The following is a 20,276-nucleotide window of genomic DNA, read 5'->3' as shown; positions in this document are numbered from 1 at the left end:
CCTGTCATTAACATACACACCCCAGCGTTTCACTTGCTTGCACTGTGTTTTTCATGCACGTTGAGGCTGCACTCTCTCTTTTTCTCTCTTTCCTGCATCATCACAGTTGTATTTGGCTGCCATGGACAGTAGCAGCCATATGAGCTGGCAGCTTAAGCCCTCGGACAGTGCTCGGACGTACTGGTAACAGCGCCCGCAAAATCGGAACAGGTACTGAAATAAGGTCCTTCTCGCTGAACTCCCACCCACACCCTGCCATCCCTGCACTTATTTCCCCAGGCCAGTGCCAAAGTATTCACATTCCTTCTCCCTGCACTTCCCACCCTATCCTTTTCCTGCCCAGAGTTTACGCTAGCTAGGCCTGCCCTGGTGCTTAGTAATGGAGCAACATCAACATCTTTCCTTGGCAAAGCTTCCTGTGGTCTTCATGGCAGTCAGTCGCACCTCTTGGAGATGAACAGATTAGCAGGAGTTTTGTAATGGGAGAGGAATCTCCTCTTCTTTAACTAGGCCTCGAGTTTGGATGCTGCCAAGTGTCTGAAACTGAAAACATGAGAGAATCCAGTTTAGCTAACATGGGCATCTTAATGAAATGCCTATTTGTCTTTCCTCAGTGAATCTCTTGGCATCACAGCTGATGCTGTGGAACACACATTTTTTTTTTAAAAAAAAGAATGCCACCAGCATAGAACAGCTACTAAAGCTTCTCCTAACAAATCTATAATCCAAAGCACTTAAATTCTGCCCATTGCATGTTTCAAAATAGCTTCCTAGCTGTGTTGCACGTACAATCTTTCTACTATTAGAAATGTTTGTAGGCAAGGTTTGACAGGAAGAACGCTACTCTGGTTCCTGTTTAAAAATGGGTTCCCCTCTGGCTTTGACAAATTAGCCATAGAGTTTTCTTAATCAGTAACAAGCAAGCACAGTTGCCATGTGGTGCTTCCTTCTTCCTATGATGCTAAGTGGCAAGAATCCATCAAAAAACAACTTCTGTAGAATCTTAAAGGGAAAGGGGAATAAGCATAGTTTGGTGATAAGAGACCATCTTTATATACCAAAGGGTCCAAATTCAACTCCTAGCATCCTAGCTGGGGGGGACAGGGGACTACAGTGGCTGTAGTTCAAAGTTAGAGCATATGCATTGCTCAGTTCCTAGCATCTCTAGGTAGGACAGTGAAATGGCCCTGCTGGAAATTCTGGGGAGCTGCTTCCACTCAAGTGTATAATACCGAGCTAGATGGATCAACGGTGTGACTCTGTATAAAGCTTCCTTATATCCATAACAAAAGCATTGTAAGTAGGTGTGGCTGGAAAGAGCCTTTGCCTGAGATCTCAGGTATTGGCGGGCAGTAGCAGGTAGCTAGCCCAGGGCTACATGGACCTATGGTCTGACTTAAGTACAAAGTAGCTTCTTGAGAGCCATGTGTAGTTTTGAATCCTAGAGGCAGGTATTTGGGGAGAGCTTAATCCTGTGCGGTTCATCCCTTTAAAACACGCCCAACCAACCAACCAACCTGCACTCTTTATCTACTGAAGCAAACTGAAAGACATCTGCCCTGGAAAAAGTGCCTGCCCTAATGCGGGTTCTTCTTTTGTTTCCCTGGTTGGTTGGTTAGCACAGCCCACTAGCCACAGTCTGCATTCTGTTCCTAGACCTGTTTGTATACATCAAGTTGTTACACCTCCACATCACCCATCCCTGCTGAGGCTTTTGTGCTGCGCTGGCTTCCATTCTCCGGTGTCACTTGCCTGGTCTTCATTCTTGCCACCTCCTTGTCATTGGCTTGCTCTGCTTTGGCAAATGCTTGTGGGTCTCTTGAGATGGCTGGCCTGTCAAGGAAACAGCCTTGGCTCGGCGCACTCCTTATCAAGCGCATGAATGGGTGTGTGCGTCATTCAATGCATGTTGCTTGTACTCTCCAGAATGCCACTGCATCTTCCTCTCTTGTAAGCAGTCTTGCATTGGCCTTGCTTGGGCAACCAAGCCCCGGAGGCAGCATTTCCTAATTCTCATGGGTGTATGCAGTTGCCCATTGCATTGTGTATTTTTAATGTTCTGTATTACCTACTTTGTATTTCAGGCAATTCCCCCCACCCCCACCCCAGGATAGTTTTACAGCGCAGAATATACTTCATGAAATTAGAGCACTATCTGAACTTTAAAAACAAAAGAAATGTTACACTGAATGCTTACGATTAATTAAGCGGTATATAACGACCTCAAAGAAATGAATATAATCAGGGGTACCATTTTGCATTGATGGGAGGGGGGCATAGAACTTTCTGGTGGGACCATAAACAAGGCTAAATTGCATGATCAGTACTGCAAGTTTATCAGCGCAGGCTAAATACTCACCCTCTTTTATGTTTGAAGCAAAAATGTTTGTTCCTTTTTGTATGCATAACTTACTCTGTAGGCCTGCAATGGTTTATAACAATAGCTAACTAGAAAGAATACATGAATTTTGAATGTGGGTGGCAGAGACTGCCCTCCTTAAGTGGTTGGCCTCTATAAAATGCCTGTCATCCTTCTTCCCTCACCCCAAAACTTGATTTAGATTAAGGACATGTTGTAGTATTTGTGTGGTTCTGCTGGAGAAAAACTTTGAATTTCCACTAAGGACCAGTCCAGCTGTCCCTCGTAGGTCTGCTGTTTTTTCCCCCTTTTGCTTTCTAAGGAAAAAAATCCTCTGAGGTTAGGACCAGCAGGGGGAAAGAGCTGCTTAACATTTTACACAGCAAGAAACAATTGGAAGAAACACCACATACAGGAAGTAGCTGCAACAACTAATCTTGTTCCCAACACATCTTGAAAAAAATTTGGGGGGGGGGGAATCAAGGGAAAGCTCTTATATTTAATTCTGAGTAAAACTGCTTTTAAATAAAAATGTATGTTGCAGCTAATGCAGACAGGTTGGGGCTAGACATTTTCCCGCTCAAGATCTTGCAGTAGGAAGATTGGTGGGGAGAGGGAGAGAGAAGTGGAACTGTCACCTTGTGAAGAAGCGTCTCCTGGGAACATGTGGGCACAGGTTTTGGTTGGGATTGTTCCAAAAATCAGCAAAGTCCCTAAAATGTATTTAGCAGACTGAGCCCTCCCAGGTGAAAATGTTTAGTGAAGATAGGATACATGTTCCAGCAGCCCAAAAATGTGTACATGTTGACCAGAACATCAGCACCAATCAGGCTGGCTCATGCTCAAAAAAACAGGACATGAATATTTTGTCTTAAATTCAGTTGCTGAGAAGGGGCCAAAGGTTATCAGCAAAATATTTATGGCAGTTGCAAGATATTGAAGCTACCCACATTCACAGTGTCATTCAGGTGAGGAATAAAATAGACTAGTTCTTAGAAATATTAACTGCCTACATAAGTGAATGAATCCATAATATATAAAAGTTGAACCAAGCGTCAGGTTCTCCTGTTTTCTCCTTCTCTTCCCACGGAACTAGGAGGAAGACTTGGGGGCAGAGTTTGTTTCACTTTTACAGAATCCCAGCTTAGCATTGTGTTCGAATGAGAGATCTCCATTTAAAACAACTCTGGTTAATTTAACAAGCTAACTTCATAAATAAAATGAGAGGTGATCCAGAGAGTAGTGCTGTTTTGTAGACCTGCACAAGTTAAACTTCAGCTAGACAGCCAAAGACCTGGTCCACACGCTCATAACTTTAAGCCGTGGTTGGTTTAGCCAAAGTGTGGTTTGTTTGAATGTCTGAACCCAGCAGCAAACCATGATGGCAGGTTGAGTTGTGCACTGTGGCATGTTTTAACTATGGTTTGGTATCTTGTTTGAACCCACCAGCCTTGTTTAACTATGGCTTGTTTGGCCACTCCCCCCCCCCCATATGCTCACCAAGCTACACAGGTACAAGGCAAGAGTAGTTGGGTAGCAAACCAAGCTTTGGAGGAACAAACTGATTTGTTGTTCATCTGTGAGACAATCATTTGCTGAGCCACAATGGCTTTGTGCTGTATATGTGAGTGTGAAATGGTGTAGACCTAAAGGTCATTGGGTATTTGGGGGTGGGGGAGCAGGCACTGTATTTCAGCTGAACCTGAAAGGGTTGGTTGAGAGGATGAAAGAATAATGTACACAGACACTGAGCTCCGTGGGGAAAGGGTGTGATAAAAGCATAATAAATGAAAGGTTTGGTTCTCCTTTCAAGAGAACTTTGAGAGTAATATTTTTGTCTGTAGGACATAACTTTTCTTTAGAAAGATGGGAATCAAAGGAATCTATCTCAGTGGGAACAGCACAGATATTAACCAGGAGGTATTTATCTAATTAAATTTGAAAGGTCGGGTTGGCTGTCCATAAGTCATCTGCAGTGAAAGACCTGACTGGAAAGATGTCTTCATACATGGGCATGTATGGGAAATTGAGCTGGCATCAGGAATGCCATTGAATCACTAACTTTGCCTCTCTTATCCTAATACCTGCTCTGCTTTACAGAATCAATGTTCTCTTCCCTAGGGAACACATCAGAAATAAATGTAGTGGTGTCTGCCTTGCGCTCTGTGTAAACTTGCTCTGTACCTCTTAGTACACACTAAGATTTCACACTGTTCTTTTTAAAAAAGAGAGAGAGAGAGTGCGAAACTTCACATCATGAGCGACCTTGCCTGTTTTATCCTCTGTGTTGCCTATTGCCCAGCAAGGGGTACTTCTGGAGCTACTGCAACAACCTTGAGAACAGGATCTGGTTGACATTTATAGCTGAACATTAACCTGTCCCAGAAGAACATCTGTCTTTCCAGTAAAAACAGGTGTTAATCCCATTGAGGCAGGTGTTCCAATCCTATCCATGTTTACTCAGATGTAAGCCTCATTTCACTCAGCGATATTTGATCTTGTGTTTTTGAGCATTGGATTTTAACTTGAGTCCATCGCCATGCTTGGTTTCAGCAAGCTAAGTTGATTTGATCGCTGCTAAGGAGTAAAACAGTGACTCTGGGATAACACCAAGTTGACTCTAAGGAGGAAACACACTTCCTTGGGAGACACTTTTATTTTTACTTTATTTCATTTCATTTATATTGTGCCTTTCTTCCACCTTGGAACTCAAAGCAGCATGCAAAGGATTTCCAGTGGTCTACTGCCCAGGTACCAACCCAGACCCAGAACTACCAGCTGCCAGAGTAGGGAGCTCAGGGTACTACATCTTGTGTCCTCAGACCATCCTCTGGCATATCTGCCTGGGTTCCTTCCTCCTTGTCGGTCTTCCATTGGCAAGCGAAAATGTCACTTTTAAAGGCAGGGCCCTGCAGCTGAAGGGTGCTCTGCTGTGTTTTAGCTGGCTCCTGGATGGATGGATGGATGGATGGATGGATGGATGGATGGATGGATTTGTAGGGTGGACTGTATCAATGTTTGGACTGTTGGTTTTTATGTTGGGTTATTTTTATTATGTGCTGGTTCAAGTGTGTATAACAAATGCCTATCTCTCTCTCTCTCTCTCTCTCTCTCTCTCTCTATATATATATATATAGTGGTGCCTCGCAAGACGAAATTAATCTGTTCCGCGAGTCTCTTTGTCTAGCGGTTTTTTCGTCTTGCGAAGCAAGCCCATTGACGGCTTAGCGGATTAGCGCTATTAGCGGCTTTTAGCGGCTTTTAGCGGCTTATCGGCTTGTCGGATAAGCAGATAAGCGGCTTAGCAGCTTAGAAAAAGGGGGGGGGGAAAGGAAAAAAAACCCGCAGGAACTTGCAAGACATTTTCGTCTTGCGAAGCAAGCCCATAGGAAATTCGTTTTGCGAAGCACCTCCAAAACGGAAAACCCTTTCGTCTAGCGGGTTTTCCGTCTTGCGGGGCATTCGTCTTGCGGGGCACCACTGTATATGCATAATTGGCTTCTTATCAATGTGTTTTGTTGCATTATATGACAGAAAGGTAGGATTGTGTCCCCCTCACCAGCTCCTCTTTCCCACCTTGTGCCAGTGATTGTAGCAATGCCTCTAGAAGACCTGACCCTGCTTTATATCTCCCAGCATGGGTTCCTGGGCAGCCCTCAGTTTGCAACACATATGGTGCCCTTAAATTTTCCATTTTTTTCTTTCATAGTAAAAAATATAGATATAGCAATGTATCTATATATTGCCACTCATCTCTTCCTTTCTTTGCATGATTGAAAGAGGAAATCTGGTGAGCCAAATCTCTGCTTTTTCTCCTCACTGTTTAATCAGGGAGCACTTGGATTGATCACTGCAAGTATTTTGTAAATAGGCGTATCACTCATGGCCTGTCTAAATTCCAAATTTAGGTTTGTTTCTATACCAGCTTAACTGCCGAGGCTTTCCTTCAAAAAATCATGGGATTTGTTATGCATATATCTTCCAAGCCCTTTTCTACACCCAGGAGTTTTGGTTCTGGCATCTGTCAGAAGCCTAGGTGAACCTTTTGTTAAGGCGTCGGAAAGGATGATTAACCATTTGATATCTAACTTCAAATCTTAATACAAGGGGATGTATCAAGCAATACTTGAGTCTTAAGGTCTTGCCGATTACTCTGAATTGATCTACTATCTTCTTTGTGTTTTTTTCTCTTTCTCCAGTACACCTCCAGCATGAGAGCCAAATACCTCGCCACCAACCAGCCTCGGCCAGACTCTGGCAGTGTGCATTAAAAACTAGAATGTGGTCTAAGTTAAAAAAAAAAAGGAACAAAACGTGCCAACTGCTGCCATCCTGTGTTGTCCTCGCAGAACAGCCCTGCTTTTTTTCTGTCCTGAATCCAGCTCAGTTGCTTTTCTTGCTTCTCCACCCCTTTGGAGTGCACTTGGGGCAAAGCTAGGTGGAAGCTTATTACTGATTAAGGCTATACTTACTTGCACCTGTGTGTGCAGGAGTGGACAGAGAAGCAAGGTCCTGTGCACACCTGCAGGAGACTCGCCAGTTCACCCATGTTGCCCTGCTATGTGTGGGATCAGCTTTTGTTGACCGCCAATCAGGAAATTGCAAGCCGCTTGCCACCTTTTCTGCCAGGCCTCTGTCTAATTCATTGAGGACGAAAATGGTGTTGTGAGTCAAGCCTAGAAAAAGTGGATCATCTTACAGAAGTACTATGGATGCGACATACTAATCCGAGGAAGCCATATTTAATGCGCACACTGTCATAAAGTTCACGTGCACTCAGCTTCTACTGCATATCTCTCATCTCTATGCTACCCTAGAGAAGCGTCTCCTCATTCCAGGATCGACAAATCTGGGAGGCCACCTCTTCCTTCCATGTTAGAATGAGAAGGCCTGCTGATTCAATCATCCTCTTCCAGTACAAGTTTACTTCTCTCTCCCTCTATTTAGACCTAGGTGCAAACACCTGGGGAGAAGTAGGGGGCTTCCCTTGCCAACTGCTGTATTTTCACTCCCCACACGCTATGCATGCACCCACATGCATGGATGAGTTCACATCGGCTGTGCTGAATTTTCCCACTCTACTTTGCCACTAGACTTTCTAATAGCAATCAGCAGAAGTTCTTTGACACTGATGTACAGACATGAAACTGGAGCCAGCATTCCTTCTGGTGCCAAAATATTTCAGGACAATGTTTAAGAAGCATTAGACGGGGGAGAGAAGGATCTTATCTCTGCTGTTGCCCGCATGGCACGAGTGTAACATGATAAAAGCGCAACTAAGAGTGCCAGCCAGGTTCGGTGCAAATGTTCCCCTGTGGCAAGATGGACTTACTGCTTTTTCTGAGCATTGGGACATGCAATACCCTAGAAGCGTTGGATTCAGATATAGACCTTTGGGAGAGCTCCACAATCAATCTACAGATTTAGGCTGCTCCTGTATCCCAGAATTGGGGAGCAAAAATACTGTGAATGTCAGAACAGGTTTGATATTTGCTTTTTCTCCCACCCACCCTCTTTGGCCCGTCATGCTAATCTCTCATATTGGCTGCACAAACCACATTCCAGTTGCCTCTTAAAATGATGTGTGCTGGCAACAAAGATCAGCAGCAGATTGAGAGAGATCAAAGTTCAGGGATGCCTGCACCAGTCCCACAGCTGCTGCACTGAAGGTGCTCTATTTGATAAAACACCATGGGGGTCCAGGGGTGGGGGGTGACAACAGGAAATACTGGACAGGGAAGGCCTTTACTTATTTAATACTTAGATTTTTCATTTCTGTGTAACTTATCCCGCAACAAGTGACTAGAGACAGGGTAAAATACCTTCCAATGTCAGCTGGGATACCAGATCACTTTTTTGCGTGGCACCTTTATCAGAACTTGGGGGGTCCTCATTTAAGTTCACGGAGAAGCCACAGTGAGTTTGTCCCATCACCTAGGACAGTATTGGAGGAGAACTCCTCCAGACATAGAATGATAGAATTGTAGAGTTGAAAGGGACTTTGAGGATCATCTAGTCCAATCTCCTGCAATGCAGGAACATGCAGCTGCCCCATATGGATCAAACCTGCAGCTTTGATGTTAGTAGCACCACCACACTCTAATCAGCTGAGCTGTTCACCCCCTTGATAACCCGTATCTCTTCCATTAGCAAAGGGCTGCTCTCAGGGGAAGGTCTGTATGCCTTCTCCTTGGAAATAGGTTACTTCCTACAAGGGTGTGACTCTTTTGCAGTCTGCTTACTGAGAAAGTGGAGGACCATGGGATCTTTGGGTGCTGCCTGCAGAAGGATAGAAAGAAAAGACTGAAACAGTCTTCAGTCAGTTGTCCAAAAGATTTACGTGTATATGAACAGTATAGTAAGCCTTTAAATTTACCTCTGGGTATAGATTATGGTCATATGCTACCCAATACTATTAGGAGAGGGGTCTAAAAAGTTAAAGACTGTAAATGTTTATATCCTCCCTGCCATCCGGCAACCTTTTGATAATTACTTTCCATCTGGCTAGCTCCAAAACTGTCTCTTTTCCCACTCTAAGGACCATACTGTGCATTGCAAAGCAGCAAACCCACATTTGCCATTGAGTGCACACTCAGTTGGGAGTTAATCCTCATTCTGCTTAGGTACATGGTTTTGAAACACCTTGTTTGTTCATGCTTCTAAAACAAAAAAAAATGTAGGTGTACACTTGAAACACCTTAAATTTATGGAACAGTTTTCAGATTGTACTGGAGAAGCAGCCCCTAAATATCAGCCTTGGTAGCCTAGCCATGATTTTTAATGGCTTGAGAAAGGCAAGCCTTTAAACGAGGTCTCTCCCACCCCACGCCCACTAGTGTAGAAAGGAAGAGATTCACAGAGTATGAAATCATAGAGCTGTAGATTTGGAAAGGACACGAAGGGTCAAGTAGCCCAACCCCCTGCAGATGCTCCAGTAAATGCTGTCTGTCCATACTGATGCTAACCAAGGGACCAACAACAACATTACAGTAACCACTATAGAAATTGCCTTTGTCCAAGGTGTAGCTGCAACTTACGCTCTGAAGAGGAAGGAGCAACTGGGGACACTGGTGGATCATGAATTGCCAAATGGAGGTGTGCTTAGTATCTTCCATTGGATTTCTAGAAGGAGACCATTTGGGGAAAAGTGATGCTATAAGGCAAAGCTGCAAGGTCTCAACTGTGTGGATTTGATTGGGAGACTCTGGACTTGCTGTGACTTTTTTCCCAACTTCCGTAGAGTCGCAGCATCTAACTGCCTCGTTGCATGCAATGCAGGACCTTGGTGTATATCTTAATTAACGTGGGCAAGACTCAACTTGGTTTTTAATTGAACCTCTTTCTTAAAAAAACGAAAAGAACAACACCGATATGGATTCCTGAGTGACACCAACAGCACGTGGGGATTTTCCAAGGCTAGTTTAAGTGGACCTACTTCTGAAAAAGAAGCTTGCGTGTGGGGGCATTTGCACTGGCACGAGGAAAAGTGCGCACAGTGGTGACCGGCAAGTGAGGTGACTTCTCTATGCAGTCTCTTGTGCAATCCCAAACCATCTATGGTTGCAGCATGTCTGTGGAATCGGCTTCTCAGGAGTTCTCTGCATCATTTGTTCTACCCCCACTCTGCCCTGTCCTCCAGGCCAGCTTCCGAACAGACTACGGTAATTCCAAATTGCTGACTGGCCGGTTTTATCTTTTAGCTGGCTTTGGTGCCTGTTGGGGCTCTTAAATATCTTTGGTATAGCAAGTGAAACCACAAAAACTTTATTTTTTCTCTGTCCTAATTTGTATGAGTTTTTAAGTAATGTGATGGGGGTGGGGGTGGGGAACAATCTCAAGACCATATTGCTTGGAATGTGTCCTGGCTGATTTCCTCAGCGACTCTCAAATCATTTCAGAACCATCGCCCTAACTTTGATTTAGTTTCTGAAATTCTGGAGAGGGAGGAAGACTAATATCTAGAACTGTCTGATCAGAATCTAAATGAAGCAGTGAGACAACGGAATGGGAAACTGGAGTGGTAAAGACTCTCCTTTTGATTTTCTTTCTCTTCCCCCACCCCCAGTGCATCTGTGGCCATCTGCTTGTCTGCTTTATTTGGTCATGTTCCTCCCCTCCCCCCTAAAAAAACACCCCCATGGCATTGTCACAGCACTTTTTTTATTAAAAAAAACCAATTGTGAACCAAGAACCTTGTCAAGCACACAAACATCTCCACAATGTGAAATGTATATAGCATGTTGGACTCTCTGCGTCCAGTGTTCAAGACTGCATTGTAATTGTTAAAAAAAAAAAAGGAAATTGAATCAAGACTTGGCTGTGAATTTATTTTTTTTGTATGTGTGCTGTCCTGGAAATAAGTGTAGTGTTTTGTATCCTGTATGTTAATGTTAGCTGACTCCATTTTGAGTTCATTTTTGCTTATTAAAAGAAAAAGAAAAAAGAAGGGTTCAGTGTACGAACTTGGCGTTCATCCACGTATGCCGATCTGAGGAGTTCGATTCTCCTCTGTTGTCCCCTATTCCTTGTTAAATACCAATGGAAACATATTTTAATTTAGTGCCTCGGGTGTGACCAGCTTAGCAGTGATAGAAGGAGAGGGAGGCCCAGAATTTCCTAAGCCGCAGATTGCATGTTCATGGAAAGGTGTTTGTGTGTGTGTGCTCAGGGTACGATTTCCAAGAATAATTAAAGCTTCCACATTACTGCTTAGCCCAGACACTTGGTGGCATCTAGATGCATCTGGGCCATACAGCTTGTGACCTACCAAGCCAAACAGCACACCTCACTCAACAAGCCTCCTGTTTTTGTTTTTCTGCCTGCCTGGAAGTGCAGAAATGGCAGTGTTGAAACTCCTGGCGGGCTACTTACTGTAAGCAGATGGGGAGCCAGTTTCACTTGGCTTGAATTCGTGCATGTCTTGAAATTCTTGGTGCTAAACACTATTTAGAAAGCCTGTGCCGCCTCTGCTCTTTATCCCCTGTTAGGATGAGCATTGTGTGTGTTCACAAAGGGGAAGAATACTACCTACATTTTGCAGTAATCAGTGTCGCAGTGGCCATGAGAAAGAAGTTGAGCTGCTCTCTTTTGACACAGCTTTAGCCTGCAGTTCAAGTTCCTACTTCAGCATGGAAGGCTGAAAGTCATAGGACCGTTTCACATAATGCTGTGTAGCAGAGATTGTAGCAATGCTGATTGTAGCAGAGATACTGTGGGATAGTTTTGGTTGTGTGAAATGTGTCCCATGCGTAAGTTTTTGTGTGGTACTCATGAACTGGAGGCAAGCTTATGTGATTCACATGCAAAAAATACTTCTTAAAAGGCCACACGGATACAAGCCAGTGTTAACTTACACTGTTCTTGCCTGCTCTCAGCCAGTGTTTCAGGAGAGCGTACAGACTCTCTGCCATCCTTAGCAAGGCTTTGAATATCAGGCAAGATCTTTCTTTTCCAGGACCAGCATCCCATGAGGATTAATAGCTAGGAGGCTTGGATTTCAACTCCTTACAAACATTTATCTCATACATTTCCTGAATTTTCAGGCTATAATTCATTGTGCTCTCTTTGAATTGCCTGCAATATTAAATCAGCTGGGTTCCCCTTTTCTTCACCTTAGATATTTCCCATTTCTGTTACTCACGATTAATCTGTAACTTAGATGGGAAACCAGTGTCCATATGTTGTTGGACTCCAACTCCCATTAGCCCCAGCCAATGGTTCGAATCATCATGGATGATGGGAACTGTAATTCAACAACATCTGGAGGGCTTTCCACACCCTGTTTTAACTAATGGCTGGCCAGGACCTCAAAAACCTTAAGTCTAACCCAGTTTGAACATGTCTTGAGGAGCAGGCCCTGAGCCACATGGGAGCTTGCTGTTTGAAAGGAGTCTACAGGGCATGTGAGAGCCTTTGGAAACCTCTAGAGCAGGCTTCCTCAAACTTGGCCCTCCAGCTGTTTTTGGCCTACAACTCCCATGATCCCTAGCTAGCAGGACCAGTGGTCAGGGATGATGGGATTTGTAGTCTCAAAACATCTGGAGGGCCAAGACTGAGGGAGCCTGTTCTAGAGTAGCTTCTTGGATCTTAGCCATTTATGTGTGTGTGTGAGAGAGAGAGAGAGAGAGAAATTACTATGCACAGCTAGTTGCAGGACTGCAGAGTTTGATTCCTGGAATGTTATCTGCTAAAACAAGAAAGAATCTCTGCTGCTAATCTTTATTTTTGAGCTTGCCCAAGAGAGAAGATGCAGAGACACACTTTGCTTTTCCAAGGGATCCAATTAAAAAATGACCCAGTAGAATTAATCTCAGCCTTGAGAAGTCCACAGTGCTGAAAAGGAAGTGGGAGAGAGCCACTCTTCCAACTTCCTGTTTCAGCTCTATGTACTTTTAACCACCTTTATTGCCTAATGATCAAGTGGGGGAGCGAGTGGGGAGGCTCAGAGGCTCTTGCAGGGGGAGATCTCAAGAGCTTCATTGGCAACCCATGGCTTAAGCTCCCATAACCTCTAAAGCGTGGGGTGGTTGATTAAAGGAGTCGCTGTATCAGGAGTGGGAAATTTGATGGGACCATTAAAGGTGAGAGCTGGGATCCCCTAGAGCCTAGACTTTTTTCATTCTTGACTGACATGCAGTTGTCAGATGAGAGTTTGGCGGTGGGATTGGGGAGATGGCTTGGCTTCACTAGACTTCAGTTTTTCCTCTGTAAACGAGGCGACTCTCCTCTCGCCCAACTAGGTGAAGTTTTGCTTTGACGTCCTGCATAGGAAGATGCAGAGGTGTGGGCTTTTATTTATTTATTTATAACAGAAAACTGCCCCTTCTGGGTGCACTTGGACCAAAAAAGGAAGAAAAGGCCAGTTTTTAAGCAGGCAGCTATGAGGAAAGCAAAGCGTTATTCCTTTCAATATTTAAAGAGGGGTTGCTCTACTCCCTCAGGATCATTCTAGGTGCTGAGTGTCTTCGACAACAAGAACAACACCACTGTCCTCTCTATGCAATGTTGGTTTTTTTCTATTTTACGTTAGGATTCTTATACTCTGAATTTCTCCACCACAAGGGCTCCATCTCCAGAGAGCGTTGGAAGTAGTTGGCAAGAATGTTGCTAACACACACACACACACACACACACACACACACACAGCATCAGGTGTTTTGGTGCTGTTAAATTTGCTTCTGGGATTTGCCAACCAGAATGATCCAGCTATGGTAGCTGTGCTTTTCATTAGCAGACCAATGGCAGCCACAATTGGGAGATGACTGTCTTTGTCCCCGTGCTGTAAAAAGGTGGTTCTGCTTTCTGGGCAGTGATCTGCAAGGAAAGGCACAAGAATAGGCCAGGCTGCTTTTCCTAGCTGTAACATAGGTCCTGGATCCTTTGTTAACAAGAGTCAACATGGGAATTGCCTGAGGACTTCTCTCCCTCACCTTTTGACTTACTGTCACAGAAACATACCAGTGAAGACAAAACTGACATTTTCTCTCTCTCCTAACTTGGTTTTGTTTAAAACCACAATGGCTGTACTGTATATCCTGCCACTTTATATAAAGATACACATGTATATGTGTGTAATTTTTTTAAGCCTTTGAACATGACTAGTTGCTTTCAAGTGTTCTGCACTTACCCCAAATGTTTTGAAATTTTGTGGGAGTATAAACTGAGGAGTGAGCCTGTTTTTGTATCCTTCCCTTTCCTCTCATTAGTTTTATTAAATTGTACTGTAACCATTTTTTAATTTTTTTTACTGGTTTGGGTTTTCTTTCCCCCCTTGTTCAGCAAATGCTAAACAAAAAGTTCTAAATGTAATTTCTGTGGTTTCTATTCAGCTTCAGTTTAATGTTTTAAAATAAACTTTGAAAACGCATAGCCCTGGAGTTACGTGTCTTAATTTTAAATCACTGCCATTGTTCCTTGCGGCTTTTGTTTTACAGTGGTGCCCCGCAAGACAAACGCCTCGCAAGACGGAAAACCCGCTAGACGAAAGGGTTTTCCATTTTGGAGGCGCTTTGCAAAACGAATTTCCCTATGGGCTTGCTTTGCAAGACGAAAATGTCTTGCGAGTTCCTGCGGGGTTTTTTCCCTCCCCCCCCCTTTTCCTAAGCCCTAAGCCGCTTATCAGCTGATCCGCTAAAAGCCGCTAAACCGCTAATAGCGCTAATCCGCTAAGCTGTCAATGGGCTTGCTTCGCAAGACGAAAAAACCGCTATACGAAGAGCCTCACGGAACGGATTAATTTCGTCTTGCGAGGCACCACTGTATATTTAAGTTTGGGCATAGTTTGTTAGCATTGGGGACTGTGTTTTATGTATTTGTACACACAGAGGGAGAAACATGCAATTGGTTGCTTAGATTCTGCAATGAAAGGTAAAGGACCCCTGGGCGGTTAAGTCCAGTCAAAGGCGACTATGGGGTTGCAGCGCTCATCTCACTTTCAGACTGAAGGAGCCGGCGTTTGCCCACAGACAGCTTTCTGGGTCATGTGGCCAGCAGGACTAAACCACTTCTGGTGCAACGGGACACACTGACAGAAGCCAGAGCTGCAGCGGTATCTATCTACTTGCACTGCTAAGCTTTCGAACTGCTAGGTAGGCAGGAGCTGGGACAGAGCAACAGGAGCTCACCCTGTTGTGGGGATTTGAACTGCCAACCTTCCGATTGGCAAGCCCAAGAGGCTCAGTGATTTAGACCACAGTGCCACCCACTCCCTTACTATTCTGCAATAAGAGAGGATGAAAGAGGAGGGGGCATAGCTTACCAGCACTGGTTGCAGACGTGCCCCCTTCTCCAGTCCTTGGCATCGTCCATGGCATCCTTCCCTGACCTGGTGCAGTCCAGATGTTTTTGGACTACAACTCCCATCCACTGTAGACGGCATATCTATTGGCAAAGGCTGCCCTGCTGTAACTGAGTCTAAGTGGGGTTACTGAAGCAGCCGTCTGTATTTTGCTGCCTCTGCTTCCTCTTGTTTCCCCTGCATTGAACTTCAGGTGGTAGAACTCCTTAGAGCAGGGACCCGTCCTCCATAAAATGGGTGGCTCACCTTTCTTGGCCTGTGTGAGGTACATTTCCTGCTGACCAACCCTCTGCACTGCAGTGCTGGATGTTTTCTCCAGCTCTGGAGGGTAGGACTCGAACCAATGGCTTCAAGTAACAAAAAGTGAGATTCCAACTAAACATCAGAGCTGTTTGACAGTGGAACGAAATCCCTCAGGAGCAGGTGGACTCGGTGGGCATTTCAAAGCAGAGGTTGAATGGCCCTCTGTTTTGGATGCTTTAGCTGAGATTCCTGCGTTGCAAGGGGTTGGACCAAATGACTCTTGCTGTCGCTTCCAACTCAACTATTATATGTGGACATGGGGAAGTGTGCCCTGATGCACAGCATGACAAAGCTCATGATTTTGTGGGGAGGCTTCTCCCAAGTCATAGTGCCACGAAAACTTTCCCTGATGCAATAGCTGCAAATGTGGTACCTTATAAAAAGGTAAAGGTAAAGGTACCCCTGCCCGTACGGGCCAGTCTTGACAGACTCTGGGGTTGTGCGCCCATCTCACTCAAGAGGCCAGGGGCCAGCGCTGTCCGGAGACACTTCCGGGTCACGTGGCCAGCGTGACATCGCTGCTCTGGCGAGCCAGAGCCGCACACGGAAACGCCGTTTACCTTCCCGCTGGTAAGCGGTCCCTATTTATCTACTTGCACCTGGAGGTGCTTTCGAACTGCTAGGTTGGCAGGCGCTGGGACCGAGCAGCGGGAGCGCACCCCGCTGCAGGGATTCGAACCGCCGACCTTTCGATCGGCAAGCCCTAGGCGCTGAGGCTTTAACCCACAGCGCCACCTGCGTCGTACCTTATAACTCTTGTCAAAAACCATTGTGGGCTCTGTTGCCACAAAGGTGTGGAATGATGACCCATCATTTGTAGGGAAAGCCATATTGATCGGGTTTTGTTTACCGTATTGACAGTGAAAGTGAAATTCACCGCCTTACCTGTTCAGGATGGTTAATACTTCTCTCGTCTGCATTCAAAAGATGCCTGGATTGGTCCCCCCCCCATTGTTCTTTCCCCCAAAAAAATATTTATTGGTGCAAATGCATGCCACTCAGAATCTGAGCTTCTGGAAAAACCACTTGTTCTTGCCTGTCTTGTATATCTCCTCAAATTTCACTCTGGCCTCCCGCCGGGCTTTACGTTTCAGCGCAGGGTCCCTACAGACATCCTTGTTGACAACAGTCTTGTCAAGGGGAGTATCAGCGGAGTACCTGGTAGGCATCAAATGGCTGTAATTGTAGATCTTCACAAAGGACTTGATATTGGAATTCTTGGCAATCTTCTTGCCCATGCTTGCTGTCACTTTGCGTGGGTTACGATTGATGCCGGCCATCAGAGCGTGGCTGTAGGGGTGGTCAGAGGTGCCATCATCAATATTCTTAACAATAACAGCTTTGTGTCCGGAGTAATGCCCAGCGAGGACAAGGACGACTTTCCCTGGTTTCATAAACTTGGAGCTGCAGCGGCGATGGCACCCACACCCTGTTGTGGGACCCTGACCCAGTGAAGGTGCCCAGGGTGCAGTGATGATGTTTCCGGATATGGAATATCCGGAATATCTGCATTGCTTTCCCCGTCTGCCCCTCATGGTGCAGGCAGCCTTCCCTGATTGTGCTAGTTGGTGCTGGTGGAGTTGCCATCCAAAGCAATTGGAGCACATCAGGTTAGCCAAAACTGAAATAGCCACACTGGAACTAGAAAATAATGCAGGTTTTTTTAAAAAGACACAAACAAGGAACAAGTGGGATAAAGGTAAAGGGGCCCCGGCCATTAGGTTCAGTCGTGACTGACTCTGGGGTTGCGGCGCTCATCTCGCTTTCTTGGCCAAGGGAGCTGGCATACAGCTTCTGGGTCATGTGGCCAGCATGACTAAGCCGCTTGTGGCGAACCAGAGCAGCGCACGGAAACGCTGTTTACCTTCCCGCTGGAGTGGTACCTATTTATCTACTTGCACTTTGACGTGCTTTTGAACTGCTAGGTTGGCAGGAGCAGGGACTGAGCAACGGGAGCTCACCCCGTCACGGGGATTCGAACCGCCTACCTTCTGACTGGCAAATCCTAGGCTCTGTGGTGCCACCCACGCCCCTTAACAAGTGGGATAGCGGGTAGATTAACTTGGTTCTGTGAAAGGAGTCCATCTCTGCTTCTTCCAGTTGCTATTTGCATTCGGCATCAATCCTATCTTGTTTCCACAGCTTTCAGCTGCAGACCATAATGCTATCTCTGCTTACTCACATTTCAAGTGTTTGTGTCACACTGCTTCCACCAGGTGGCGGCAGCACCCTATGTGTCCCCTGTAAAATTTTAAGCACCTCCAGGCAAAAACAAGAGAGAGCCTTGAAGCAGTGACTAAGGAATTCATGATAGCAAAATCTGTTGTCAGCTAGAATCCACTTTGTCAGATGCATGAATTGTTATACTGAGTTGGTGTAGTAGAGAGAGAGAGACAGAGAGATTGCATGGGCGGGGAAGGGGTGAATTGTAAGCTGTGACATTGAAAGGAAATGAAATGTAGTAAAGTTCAGGTGTTATATTCACACACACACACACAGCCAGTTATGTTGATGATCCAGACATCCTGCCATTTGTAAGTCAGTTAACACATGCAGCGTGATTAAAACCCACTGCCTCCATCCAATTCAACCAGTCTTTCGAGGTGATGCAAGAGTAATTCTAGCTATTTTGCTGTAGCAGCAAAAAAAAAAACCCTGGAAAATAACATTGCAGAGAAGGATCTGCGCCAGAACTTGGTTATTTCTCTTTGTCGTTGGAGGCAGGTTGATTTTCTTGATGTGAGGGATCGTTTCCCACACTACTCTGAAAGGTATAGTCTACTCATTTTGCTGTGTATGTAAATGATATCTTAATTTCTACTTGGGAAGGGAAACTAAAGGAACTGCAATGCCAAATGCCCTGACTCGAGATTAAGGTAAGGGGACAGTCCCCGGATTTTTTATTGATTTTCTTTTCTATCATTACAAACATCTCATATCAATAACATACATATTACACATCATCACCCCCTCCCTCTCTTTGGACTTCCCTCAGCTTCCATTTCTGATTTGTTGTCCTCCTTATTATATACTGCTGATTTTTACAGTCCACCATATTATTCCTTCATCACATTAATTGTTCTCTATCAATAAAGGTGTGAATGTTTATTTAAATCCTACCATCGAGTCAATGTTCTTTTTTTGTTTCTGCAAATATAATATAAGAGGTTCCCACTCTTTTTCAAAGTCACTCTTTTTCAAAGTCACTGTTGTCCTTTTCTCGTAGTCTAGCCATCAGTTTTGCCAATTCTGCATAATTCATCAGTCAATGCTTCAAGCTTTGCTCAGCTGAAAACATTTACTCCTCGCCCACAACACACAAATTTGGTGCTGGTTAGGGTTTTTTCTTCTACGCTCCAGCGTCAGGTCGGGGCCACAGACTTGGTCACAGATCATTCTTCATCTTCAATGGAGATGGACACAAAGCAGCTGGGTGAGTGGGATGGCTTCTTCGTGGACGGTGTTCCAACTGCGGGTCGGTGAATAGTTTACTAGACATGATCCAGCCGCCAAGGAGTAGAACGTGAGAACCACAGCTCTGTGACCTTTGCTGCTTCTCCATTCAGCTGCCTCTTAGACTGCCTTTCGTTTTCCTCCCAGCAAGATGGGAGGATTTCATCCCTGTCACTCTGCTTCTCTCATTGCCATTTCCAGGCGCTGCTTTTATTTTATTTTTTTTTTATAATTTTTATTGCATTTTTCACAAAAAAGAACAAAAAAGCGAATTTTCACAAACGTTACAAAAAGAAGAATTTTCACAAACATTACAAAAGAAAAAGAAAACATAGACAAAAAAAGAAGAGAAAAAAGGAGATTTTAACATAAAAAAAAACTCACTTTCCAATTATAACCTTCAAAACCTTATTTTCCTTACTTCCACCCGCCTCCCGATCTTGTATTCTATGTAATAATTAGTTCAGCAAGCTCAATCTTTGTTCATTTTGATTCTTGATCCCTCCCTTTGTGCTCTTATTTAACTCAGTCACTAGAACCCCTTCTTTTCCTTTTCAATGTCCTCAACATTCAAAGATTTTACAGTGTTTTTGTAGATAGACTTTAAACTTCTTCCAGTCCTCTTCCACCTGCTCTTCTCCTTGATCTCGAATTCTGCCGGTCATTTCAGCCAGTTCCATATAGTCTATTACTTGCATCTGCCATTCTTCCAGAGTGGGTAGATCTTGTGTCTTCCAATACTTTGCGATGAGTATTCTTGCTGCTGCTGTAGCATACATAAAGAAAGTTCTATCCTTCTTTGGCACCAATTGGCCGACCATGCCCAGAAGAAAGGCCTCTGGTTTCTTCAAGAAGGTATACTTAAATACCTTTTTCAGTTCATTGTATATCATCTCCCAGAAAGCCTTAATCCTTGGGCACGTCCACCAAAGGTGAAAGAATGTCCCTTCAGTTTCTTTGCATTTCCAACATTTATTATCGGGCAAATGGTAGATTTTTGCAAGTTTGACTGGGGTCATGTACCACCTATATATCATTTTCATAATATTCTCTCTTAAGGCATTACATGCCGTGAATTTCATACCGGTGGTCCACAACTGTTCCCAGTCAACAAACATAATGTTATGACCAACGTCTTGTGCCCATTTTATCATAGCAGATTTTACCGTTTCATCCTCAGTATTCCACTTCAACAGCAGGTTATACATTCTCGACAATATCTTAGCATTGGGTTCTAACAATTCTGTTTCCAACTTTGATTTTTCCACCTGGAAACCAATTTTCCTGTCCAAGTGATAGGCCTCTCTTATTTGAAAATAATGTAACCAGTCTCGCACCTTATCCTTAAGTTTCTCATAGCTTTGC

At 44.5% G+C, this 20,276-nt stretch overlaps 1 protein-coding gene and 1 pseudogene across 4 annotated transcripts in view; one reads left to right on the top strand and one right to left on the bottom strand.

The window, feature by feature from the left end:
• Nucleotides 1-14,225, top strand: part of TTYH3 (tweety family member 3) — an 83,174-nt gene extending 68,949 nt beyond the window's left edge. The window contains exons 14-16 of one of the 3 annotated variants that reach the window (XR_013833147.1): nt 107-210; nt 6,559-13,647; nt 13,685-14,225. Coding sequence is in view for 2 of the 3 variants with exons in the window: in XM_079953843.1 (XP_079809969.1) it covers nt 107-187 (81 nt within the window). In the remaining variant the exon portion in view is untranslated. Of the gene's footprint in view, nt 1-106; nt 211-6,558 lie in introns of all 3 variants that reach the window. The other 2 variants (XM_079953843.1, XM_079953844.1) reach the window with 2 other exon arrangements.
• Nucleotides 14,226-16,424: 2,199 nt separating this feature from the next.
• Nucleotides 16,425-16,879, bottom strand: LOC307202387 (large ribosomal subunit protein eL27 pseudogene; annotated as a pseudogene). The gene has a single exon. The product of its transcript is annotated as a large ribosomal subunit protein eL27 pseudogene (transcript).
• Between the last annotated feature and the right edge of the window lie 3,397 nt (nt 16,880-20,276).

Source organism: Podarcis cretensis, assembly GCF_951804945.1.
Source record: "Podarcis cretensis genome assembly, chromosome: 14".
NCBI classification, from domain to species: domain Eukaryota; kingdom Metazoa; phylum Chordata; class Lepidosauria; order Squamata; family Lacertidae; genus Podarcis; species Podarcis cretensis.
The sequence above is the reverse complement of the archived record's forward strand: the minus strand, read 5'-3'. Positions and strand labels throughout refer to the sequence as shown.